This window comes from Malurus melanocephalus, unplaced genomic scaffold (assembly GCF_030028575.1).
Source record: "Malurus melanocephalus ecotype Western Australia unplaced genomic scaffold, MMel_1.1 scaffold_844, whole genome shotgun sequence".
Taxonomy (NCBI): Eukaryota; Metazoa; Chordata; class Aves; order Passeriformes; family Maluridae; genus Malurus; species Malurus melanocephalus.
Genome location: NW_026624076.1, coordinates 17,086 through 29,097, shown reverse-complemented (window position 1 = coordinate 29,097; position 12,012 = coordinate 17,086). Strand labels below are relative to the sequence as shown.

General features: G+C 40.6%; 1 protein-coding gene across 1 annotated transcript in view; it reads left to right on the top strand.

Annotated features, from left to right (window-relative positions):
- Positions 1-12,012, top strand: part of MSH3 (mutS homolog 3) — an 83,961-nt gene that overhangs the window by 57,090 nt on the left and 14,859 nt on the right. Inside the window, exons 16-20 of the mRNA XM_057385564.1 lie at positions 1,747-1,811; positions 3,108-3,224; positions 4,798-4,905; positions 6,399-6,513; positions 9,396-9,553. Coding sequence (XP_057241547.1) covers positions 1,747-1,811; positions 3,108-3,224; positions 4,798-4,905; positions 6,399-6,513; positions 9,396-9,553 — 563 coding nt within the window. The remainder of the gene's footprint in view (positions 1-1,746; positions 1,812-3,107; positions 3,225-4,797; positions 4,906-6,398; positions 6,514-9,395; positions 9,554-12,012) is intronic.

Here is a 12,012-nt window from a genome sequence, read left to right as displayed (position 1 = left end):
AGCCTGTAATTTGAAAGATGGAGAGGAGAGGGAGCAGCAGTGAAGAGTGATAAGTGTTGTTTTACTTCCAATTCTCGGAAATGGCGTTCTGGACTGGGAACTTTTGTTCGTGGATGCTGTGCAAGTGTGGGCAGGACAGGATCCAGTGAAGTGAAAAACACAGGCAGCAGCTCCTGCTGTGCTCKTGGAGGAGCTGAAAGAACGGGGAGGCAGCACTGCTCAGCGTCCTCCTCTGGAACTGAGAGCAGGAAGCTGGGAAAAACTCTGCAGGAAATTGGGGAAAAAAAAGGAGTTAGGAAACAGAATGAAAGTTGTGAATGAGGAGAGGAGTGGGTGAGGACAGGGAGAGAAGGGGCTGGAAGAGGTCCATGGGGGAATTGGGAAGCTGAGAAAGATCCAAGAAACMTGGGAGGGAGCAAACAGGTGCTGCTGAAAACGAGGGAGGGGATGAATTAGAGACAGCAGCCTTTGATAAAGACCTGATGTGGATATTCCTGTTGAAGCTGAGAACAGGAACCACACGGCCCAAGAGTCRGGTGAGCTGTCTCACAGACACTGAAATCCAAGGGAAAAGTGGAAGAATGTGTTTTGAGTGTTGTTTGAGGCCGGAAAGAGCAGGATTTGAAAGGTATCTCTCAGGGAAGCTGGGTTAATAGCTGCATCTGTGTGGAGTGAAGGAAAAGAGCGGAACTGATCAAAGAGAGGAGAGCACTGGAAAGGGGTTTCAGAGGCAGTGACTGCACACATTTCAGAGAGGTTCTTTGTAGCAGGGCACGGCTCAGAGACCTCTGCACACACAGAGATGTGTCTGGTGCCRTGATGAAAGGAGCTGCAGAGGTTGGGGACAGCTCTCACTGCCTGACATCTGGTGTGGGTGTTTCACACACAGCAAAGGAGGCAGCACAGCGGGGTCAGAGAGGATGCTCAGTGAGGAAAGGAAAGATGCCAGAGGAAAGGAAGTAATGGAAAGTGAATTGTATGGGAGGAGTGTAGAACACAGGGCTGCAGCAGGAGTTTATTTGATTTGAGCTATTTCTTTGTCAGATTTGTGTGGTATATTCTTCTCATGTTTTTGTAGCACCCTGATGGATGTAAAATTCAAATGCTGCYTCACAACAGAGAAATATCTCATGCTTTGGGTGAATTGAGAATTAGTGCACTGTGTCCTTGCCATAGCCATGTGTTAGGATTGTTATCCTTGTTTGTTCTTGAGGGTGATTGCTGCTTCCTCTGGAAGTTTCTATCCAAATCTTATTAACTGCTATGGAAAAGTTCTGTCAGACATGGCTCTTGTGGCTTTCCATAAATGTGCTCAGGTTCTGTGTTAACCTAATCTCTGCAGGAAATTCGTTTTCCAGCTGAGTTCTGTGACGTGAGGATGCCTCAGCTCCCTGACATCCAGGACCTCAGGCCATTGTTACAAAGATAACTGACATGAATCATATAAAATACTGCGAGAAGCACGTCACATGAATTTCAGTGCTCTGCTGGTTTTCCCTGTCCCTCCTTTTCTGACTCYGAGTTCAYTCSTACCTAAAGCAAGGTTCTGTAGGTWCAGAAGGGRTTTGTATCTCATAAACCCAGGATTTTTGGGAAAAAAAGAACATTCTCTTCTGGTCTGCTCATTCTCTTCAGGCTGAATGTGATTTTCCTCTGATTCTTGCAGTTTCTTGATGAATGGTGACTTTGATTCCCCAGTCTTCCTGACTTCCCATGATGTGTAATATTACATTTYTGTTCTTTCAGTTTCTGGTAGAAGTCAAGAATTGCCATAAGTCATCTGTGCCAYCTGACTGGGTTATGGTTAGTAGGTATGTAAGATACCTTTGAAGTTTGTTCTAATATTTAGGAAAAAACAGGAGGTCTTTTGGTATTACAATTAATTATATACACATCCTAATTGTCCCATGTGTTTAAGTTTGTTGGTTTTTTTTTTAGCTGGAAACCCAACCAAATTGTAAATTTATTGCTTAAAAGAAAAAAAAAACACCCAAAAATGAATAAAAAATTATATCTTACAGCATTTGTTTTTACACAGTAGATGCTTAGAGCACACAATTACTCATCCAGTCTTCCAAGGTGCAGGTCCTGGTGTCAGAGATGTGGCCTTGATTCACTTGTTCATGTACCTTGAATTTTATCCTTCATAAAATTTTGATTGTTCTTAGTTTATTCAGAAAGGTTAAAGTAGCTGTGCAAACATCCGTTTACACATCTCAGTAGATTCAGTGTATTTAAAATATCGTTTTACTTACTCATACACACAAGCTTTTCTTGCTGTGGTACTCAGTGTAATGTAAACTTGATTTTGGATAATTTTCCAGCAAGTGAAACAGAGATGCACTGATTTATGTAGTTGTCAGTTTTTTGCTTTTCAGTGATTTGATTTATGATTTGGATGGGTTGAATACCTGAGAGTTATAATGTCCATGTAAATGCTGAATTCTCTACAAGCCCCAGTGTGTGAGATGTGAGCAAAGTCATCTCTCACCAAAATGGGCTCTGAAGAGATGTTCTACTCACTTATGCAAGAATTGAGTATTAAAAGTGCACAGATCAGATAGAATTAAYGACAAATTACAGCTAATCTGTATTCTGTAAAAGAATGCCTTGATGTGCCAAATGAAGTCCTTAATGAAAATACATCAATAAATAGCGAGTGCCTCAAGTGAAAACTAGCAAGGCACTCTGCATTTAGTATTAYTATATTTATTTCAGGCTTAGCATCAAGTTTTCCTCCTCAAAGTGAATTTTTTTGTGTAGCTCATTGTGTGTGCARCCACAGAAGAGTCACGCACCTGGATGGTTACTCTGAGCTTCAAACTTTTGTGAAATGTTTAAACTTGGTTGATAATACCCCTCTGTGCCCAGCATTTCAAAACCTTTGGAGTAGGCAGTGGTGCCATGACTGACCACTTTATTCACAGAAAAAGGTCATTGCAATAATACACCTTGGTATCACAATGAAAAACTTCTTTTTTTTTTTTAAAAGCATCCATTGTCAAGTCTCGCGGAGATTAAGAAAACAAATCCAATTTTGCATGTAGATGGTGTAGCTGATTGCCTGGTAACCTTGATTTCCAATCAGTCCTTTCTCCCTGTTGCAGCACAAAAGCTGTCAGCCGCTTCCACTCTCCTTTCATTATAGAAAATTACAGACTCCTGAACCAGCTCCGGGAGCAGCTCGTCCTTGACTGCAGCGCCGAGTGGCTGCGCTTCTTAGAGTGAGTTCACCCCGAGAGGCAGCTCTCACATTGTGTTCCCTTCTTCTGTGCCAACTGAAAGGGAGGAATGTTTATCTTGACAAAGGAGTTAATAATTATGTTGTCCACAGCAACCTCACGAGTGGTCCATTAAAATGCTTTTCTTCATTTGAAAGTGTWTAAGGTCGGGACCTTTGAGCCTGAGTCCTGAGACCAGCAGCGTTTTGAAATGCTGATGAAAATACAGCRTTAACAATACAAAATGTATCACAAAGTTGGACAAATAATGTCATAGCATTAGCAATCTGAGAGTACAACTGACTCTGAGTGAAACTGAGTCTAGTTGGGTTTATTGGATTTATTGTTTCGTTATTGTTTATTGTTTTTAATATTATGTAGTAGTTTTATTATTTTTTTTAATATTTTGTATACTTCCCTGACTGTGTGAGTTTGCTAGAAGGTAGTGGGAGTTTTATTGTCCCCCACATCTGGCACATCTGTTTGTCTGAGATCAGAGTTGTCAGTGGGTTTATTTGCCTCTTTAGCCACAGGATCTTTAAAATGGGAGTTTAARAAATACTTCCTGGGCTTCTGAATGTCTTTAATTTTTCAGGTRCCTGTTTATCTGTTATTTTTCACTTCTGTGAAATACAGAACCACTGAAATTGTTCCTCTTGTCATCCAATGATAGTGTGCAAGAACTTACCAAATCCCTGCTCAGGTTTTCTCACTGGATTTGCTTCCCATTAGGAACCCAGAAATTCTGAAAAATGGGTAAAAACTGGAAAAACATTCCAATTCACACTTCTAGTCGTGTTTCCTATAAAATCAGCTCTCCCAGTGTTCACTTGTAGTAGTGGTGTGTGAGAGCAGCAGAAAAAAAGGAAAGACCTGTGTATGGGGAAGTGCTCTTCTTTCCCACCCKCCATTCATTTATGTCTTTGTTTATTAAATTTTGCTCCCCTGCTGGTTTTATGTCCTATATTGCAGCTTTGAGGCTAGGAGAGAGGAAAAGAGAAATTCCAGAGGTCTAGGATTGTGAACTCTACTAAAAACTCTGTTCTCCTGGTAACCTCATTATTGTACTGGGRAAGCAACACCATAAATTGAAAATGAATTTTCTGTTGCAGATACCATACTTCATTTGAAATTTTAGRCAACCTATGTGTTCAGACACTCTTAGTTTGGTTCTTCTGTGACTGCAACTTATGGTTGAGGTTTAATCAACAGCTGGGGAATATTCAAGTGCTGATGTTCTCTGTCAGTTCTGATCAATTATGACATTTCTGTACACTCATTTAGGCAGCAGGGATATGCTGCTGACCTTTGCAATCTAATGAATTCCATTTTGGCTGATTTTTTTTTGCTTAACCAATAAATCAYTGTTAGAATGGGACTTGAAGTCCACCTTGATTGAGATGTGTCCTCATGTTATATCTCATACCCTGCTGGGATATTTGGGTTCAGGGTGATTTAAAGAGCACAGGAACCCTGTGAGCAGCTTGCATGGGGTGCATATTGACAGATCTCATGTATCTGTATGGAACTACTTTTTTCCCTTTTTTTTGTGTAACTTTTGCCTGTTTTGATGCAGCGATTTCAGTGAACATTATCACCCCGTATCCAAAGCCATTTGTCACCTAGCAACTGTGGACTGCCTCTTCTCATTGGCCCAGGTGGCCAAACAAGGAGACTACTGCAGGTAATAAATTTTTAATTTTAAATTTTTATTTAGGATTTTATATGGAATTCTAAGACTGTGTTTAAAATAAATTAGGTTTTAATATGTGTACCGTGATAAAAATGTGCTATTAAAATTGTTTACAGTGGTTTCAACTTAATCTTGATTTTGCAGAGCAACAGTTTTGGGCTTAATGCAAATTTGTAAACACTGCAGTTCAAATTTGACATCTTAATGTTTGTTGTTTAACCTGAGTGTAGTAGATGATACCTCGCTTACACATAAATAAATTTTGGACTTTGCATGGACTTTTTTCTGTCTTTTTCTTTTCCTTGAAATTATTATTATTGTTTTTTATTCTCAACGAGATCTGAGCTTAGGATCTCTTTCTAATACCTAAAAGCCTGAGGTATCTGAGGTATGTTTCAAGGGTGCATCTCAGGTAATTAGTAGGTAGATATTAATTGCAGAGCAGTGGTGCTGCCTCAGCTGAGATGAGGTGTGAGGAGCTGAGCTGAGATGGATAAAGAGAAATCCACCCGCCAATATTTCCACTTTGATCCATCGTTAARGATAAATATCCGTCACTTCTGGACCCTTGGGATCCTGTGTGCTTCTACCAAAATCTCCCTGAAAGTAATTGCTCACTTACTTCTGTATACTCAGATGAGAAAACAAACTGAAATCTGATTAATTCACTCTGCAGAGTTTAAATAATTCACTGAATTTTGGAGTGGCTTAGAGCTGATAAACTAGCAGGGAGGAAACTTCTCAGTGAAACCTCAGCTGCAGGGGAGGTGTCAATAATTAATTTTGGAGGGCTGCTGAAGGAAAGGCTGAGGATTTAATATTAAGTATTTTGGAGGGATTTTTTTTTGATTTGTGAGGATTGTTTTGTGTTAGCCCTGCGTGAGGCAGGTGAATGAGTGCGGGCAGGAGCAGAGCTGGGGAGAGGTGAGCCCTTTTTGCAGTTTTTGTGAGGCTCTTGATGCAAACAATTCTCAGCATCAGGAGATGTGCATCTGGTGGTGTGGGCAGCCCACAGTTGACCCTCTGCACACTTGAACTGAATTTAAGTGTAAGGAATGGTGTTTTAGAGAAACCTGACACTGTCCATGTGCTGGTTTCATCTCAACCTCCCACCGTTATCAGTTTGTGCCTCTTTCCCCCGTGCTTTGTGTTTGTAGGATGGTGTTTAATCGATTTCCACCTTCCTTTGAAATTGCATTATCATTCTTCAACATGAGAGAAATCTCACTCCTCACATCTTTCCTTTAAAGTCCGCCCAAAGTGTTAATTAATTTCCAGTCTTACAATTCTGTGGCTTTATTCCTTTATTCTTTTTTTTCAGTCTTTAGTAATGCTCGATGACAGTAATTAATTTTTATAATTTGTATTTTTTTCCAGCAAAACCTACATCATAGGTGACCCTCCTACAGGCTTTAGTTACAACASTTCTAAACAATCAGTTACCAAAGGCACTGAAAGTAACATCCTTTCTTTTTTTTTTGCAGACCAACTGTGCAGGATAACCGGCGAGAAATAACMATAAAAAACGGGAGGCACCCTGTGATCGATGTTCTGCTGGGAGAGCAGGATCAGTACGTCCCAAACACCACCAASCTTTCTGTGAGTACCAAGAAACTGCCTGAGCCTCAGAATCCTTCAAGGCAAGGGGGCTKGGGTGGGCAGTGAGCTGGAATAGGTGATTTAATTACCTGATTTAATCACCTGCTTTAATCACCTGATTTAAYCACGCTGCTGCCTCCTGGGCTGCATTTCTGAGAGGTGTTGCTAGATGTCACCACATCTGTTCTGTCCCTCTGCTGGTACCTCAGCCACATGCTCCCTGTGCAGCCTTGTTCCGTCTTAAAAAAGAAAATAAAGGTGATGTCAAAATGAGRAAAATGCGTGATTCAAATGGTTGTTTTCAAAAACCCAATGAATAATTACAGKTTTTTTTAACACTGTCGTCATAGGGTGTCTGCATTTTGTCAAAACTCAATCTCTTTAATTTTTAAATATGCAAAATACATGTTACAGGTTCAGTTTTCCATATTAATTCTAAGATTACTTGTATTTTTTATGTGTTTCCTTTMTTTCTGGAAGTATTAGTGTCATACAGCGTTTTTTTTTGTGATAAACTAAAATCTGTCTTGTAAATTACACGCCTGTTTGAAACTTTTCATTAAATATTTACCTCTCCATATCTTTTTATAAATATTRAATATCTGTTCCTAATGAATATAAAATATATGCTCACAACTTATCTCTGAGGTGTCCCTTCCTCTTTATACAATAAATACAGGAAAGGTATGAAAGAGCTACCAGTGTTGTGGCATTGCTGTGAAATACAGCATCCAAATTTGTATGTATTTCTTGGGGAGCGTTTTTAAGTGCTGTTCTATACTGAACAATGATACAGATATTTTGTAATGCTTCAGAGAACGTTTTCAAAATTATTTGTCAACTCCAAACAAGCGACAGATGGCACTTCCTGAAAAATTCAGCGCTTCATTCAGGAACCATCACGCACTTCTCCCTCTTTAGTCCCATTCTTATGTTGGCTTTCTAAATACTGAATATTACAAAACCAAGTGTTCGTGGCAGAATCAGTTTTGCTTCTACAGTTTTGAGTTGTTTCTTTCGTGGGAGATGTGGGTGGGAACCAGTTCATTAATGCATCTCCAGTTTCCAACTGATGTGTTTGAATCAGCAGGAAAATACATCTCCTGTCATGTTGTCAGCTGAAATGTTGTCAAATATCTAACTTGAGGARAAGCTTTTTCTCATTGCCCTGAAATAAACAGCTTATTTTTCCATCCCCCCCCTCTTCCCCAAATGTTTGTGGGTTGGTTTAGAGCATTTACCTTCAGCTGTGAATTGCAGTAAGATTTTGGCTCATGTGTTTTATGGACAGAGGGGTTCTCTGGTCTGGTGTTAGAGCAGAGTTCCTTCTGCAAAGCAGAACATTGGCAGAGCAGAGCAGCCATCAGTCCCACAGCACAGCTGGAGGGGGCCTGGACACACACCAAAAATATGCAAGAAATTAATGGATTTTAACAGATGAACTTGTGAACTCATTCTGGTTTTAGGTATCTATAAATTCTASTGACAAAGTTTTAGTAGCAGTACTGAACTCTACTTTGGAGACGAGAATGGTCTTTATTTTGTTCTCATAGGGTCATGTGAACTTTATTACTTTCATCCTTTATTCCCAATAACGGCATTTTCTTTATTTTGACTGTATTGTGACTTCTGCGTGCATGAGGTTTTTTTGCAACAGCTGATCAGCTTTTCACATGTAATAAATACTGATGTGCTGTGTGATATCCTTGCATAACTTGAGCTCTGTGTCTCCATTCAGGCTGAGAAAGCTTTATAGGTTCATTGACAAGCTGTAGTTTTGTATCAGCAATTGTCATGCACTAGAGGAAGACAGTTTTATTGTGGAGCAGCAGACACGTGGCACACCACGGGCAGTCTTACTGCTGAGATGAGTTTTTGCATCTCATTTCTCGTTGTTGTATCTGTTTTTAATAATGAGAAGCCCTGATGGAGGTTGGGAATGGTCTGCTCACAGTACCTATTGCAGTCAAATATTGCCAGGAATGTCTTGGTACCTCATTGTAGCTACTCTGAATGTCCTTGTGKCATACCAAGGCAGGCAATTACAAATGCAAAATCAGGGTGAGGTCTTTGTCTTCCAGATATTCCCATTTGACAGTGAGAACTGCAGCTGGACAGGAATACAGACCAGAATTGAAATAGGGCGGTTCTGGTGGTGCTGAAGCTCGTGGCTTTCTCCCTTTCTCCAAAGAAATTGCACAGAACCCCAGAATGGTTTGGGGTGGAAGAAACCATAAAACTCATCTCATCCCACCCCATCCATGGCAGGAACCCCTCAGCTGCTCTGGGAATTCCACCCAGGGAACAATTCCTGCCCAATATCCCATCCATCCCTGCCCTCTGGCAGTGTGACCCCATTCATTCCCTGTGTCCTGTCCCTCCATCCCCTGTCCCCAGTCTCTCTCTCCATCTTTCCTTTGGTCCCTTCAGGCCACTCTGAGCTCACCCCAAAGCTTCTCCTCTCCAGGCTGAACAATCCCAGCTGTGCCAGCCTTCCCTCCCAGCAGAGCTGCTCCATCCTCTGCCCATCCTGGAGCCTCCCCTGGCCTGGCTGCATCCAGCCCTGCATCCCTCAGCATCCCTTGCTGCTCACTGTGCTGTCACCAAGTCCCTCCATTCTTCCTTGGCTCCTTGATGGAGAACGGGAAGGTCCCCTCTCACTCTGTCCATTTTGCTCAAGAGTATCCAAGGTCAATTTTGGTGCATCTGGGACTTTGATAATGTCTGGAAAAATGGATGTGGTGAACACCAGGAATGAAGGAATGCTGCTCAGACATGGARTATTTACTTCTGTGTCCTTCTAATCACACACCCACCCCAGGCTTTCTGGCAGGAGCACCATGTACAAGGCAGTGTGTTTCACCAGTGTTTTGTGTTTCCAGGGAGATGGTGAAAGGGTCATGATCATCACTGGGCCCAACATGGGAGGGAAGAGCTCCTACATCAAGCAAGTGGCGCTGATCACACTCATGGCACAGATCGGCTCTTTTGTTCCTGCTGAGGAGGCCACAATTGGAGTTGTGGATGGCATTTTCACCAGGTGACCTCCCAAAACTTGCACTGTGTTTATGGAAATGTTTCTGTGCCAGGGGCTGTGGGCATTGAAGTATAATTTAATTTTTCCTTTACAACTTGGGAATTTATACCTCAAGCTTTCCTTTTTTCATTTTAAAGGCACCTTAGGTTCATTGCTGGGTTTGGATTCCAGTTTTCCGGTAAAATGTGGTTCTTGTTTAGTAATCTTTGAGTCTTCAAAGGTTAAGAATTTTAACATGCAGGTATTTAACTTACCTGCCTGAATGGACATCACAGCCAAATTTGTGCTGCTGGGTGGTGGCCAAACGATGTTTCCCCTAAGTGAATGTTGTCACCTGTTGTGTGACACCTGTTGAATCMTGTCACAGTTGATGCCCTTTTATTYATTTAAAAATGTGTCATTATTCATTTAAGAATGAATAATTACAGTTTATTTCACTGTCTCATTTTTGAGACATTGCTCAGTAATTTGTAAAAATTGTCAGTGCAGTCAAAACTCTGTATTTTACAATTTAATATTGCTGAGGTTTATCCYCCTGTTTTTCTCCCTTTTTGTTTCATGATTTCTTTGATCAGTAAAAGTTGCATGTKATTGGTGGTATTTGAGATGGGTTATCATGTGTGGTTAAGTTTCACAGTAACCAGGTATCTGAGCTAGAATTTCCTGAAATTCTKGTTCTGTGATGGCTTCTGCATTGCAGAGGTAACTTTTAATCGAGAAACCCGAAGTACTGCTCACCTGGGATTGCTTCATCCTATGAAGGTGTGTTCCTATTCACTGCATCACGACAAAAACAAATTAAAATCRCACCTTGATGCTGATCTGTGCTGAGAAAACTGGCAAAGGATTTGTGAAATGTGAAAAGTAATTGGAGATGGGAATTCAAAATGCTTCCCTTCTTTCCCTACCCTTGTTGAGAGTAATGGCCTGGCTGATGGGATGAGCATTGAGCATTTCTCATGAGGACAGGGAGAGACACAGGATCTGATTTGCATTACAGATCCTTTGATGGTGCATTTATACCATCACTAAACATTTGAAGATTATTTTTGTCTTCYTCTGTGTTTTGTAGCTGAGCTTGGAGTACTTTTCTTGGGTTCACACTTCCTGAAATTCTAATCATACACAAGTCTGTTGCTCTCAAGCTGAGTGTCTGCTTTCCTCTGCTTTTCCTAGCCTGTCACTGCAAAAGGATGATTCCTGCAGAAAATGTTAAGATGTGTGACAYAGTCATTGGGAGAGACGTTTTGTTTTGTGCCCACTTGAAAGAGAATAAATTGTCTTTTTTTTGTCTGAGTTCCACCTGTTCCTCAGTGTATTTCCCCAATTCCACTTTGCTTTTCTCTTTATAAGAATAAAACCCAAGTGTTTTCCAGAACTTCTCTGATAAAGTAGTGTGGTTGAAAATAAAACTTCTGCTTTGTGACTTCAAGCCAAGCAGGCATAGAGTGTATTTTTTACTCTGTGAGGCTTCAGACCATTTCCTTTGTTGCCCAGTCACATTCTCACACAGGGGATTGGTATTTTTTTCCCTAGTCTATATTAGTTTTGGAAGCTCAGCTGGATGTGCCATCTTTCATTTAGTGTGATATGTGTCAAACAATTAATTTCTGGRTGAATGTGTGGAAGAATTACTGAAATTGCACTAGCAGTTAAGAGTAAACTAATTGACTCAATATTAATCAAGAAGAAATTGATAATATATTACTGAGAAATAGTCATGCATTAGTTAAAAGGTAACAGGGGAGAAAAAAAAAGAAAAGGAACAGGTTAACAGAACCAGCTCAGGGTGTACAGACTCTGTCCCAGAAGTAGGTGCCTCTCTTTTGGTTTATTTGGGGTTTTTTTGGGGGTTGGTTTTGGTTTTTTTTCAGGAATTTTAACATATGGAAGTCTTTCAGACAGGTTAATGTGGTGTTGCATTGAGGGCATTTCTCAACCTTAGGAAGTTACCCTTGAAATCATTTTTAATGCCTAGTTCAAAGAAAGAATCAATAAATCAGCTGTTATGTTCTGTTGTACTTGAGGTCTGAGGTGTTTTTCTAAAGCCTCAGCTTTTGCTCTCTGCTCTCCTTTGGTGGGGAATGACCTGGAAGAGATCAGACACTTTSTCTTTAACCCACTTTTGCTGTTTTTGTTTTCATCTTCTGTACTTTGTTTTGCAGGTTGCTTTTGTTTTGTTTTATATATATATTTATTTTATTTKAAATATTTTTTTCCAATGATAAAAACAGCTGTGTAGACCTCCTTTCTGCACTGCCACCCCAGGCCACAGGGTCTCGCTGGAAAATGCAATTTTGCATTTTGTTTTTGATAACTTGGGTACATTTTAAATACTTAAAAAACTTAACGTGAGAAGATGTCAGTTTCCAAGGGGCTTCCATCAGTTCTGTGGTGATTTTTTGGGGGATGCTGTTAACCTGGTACCCCTGCAGGGAGGGACACAGAGAGGGATGCTCAGG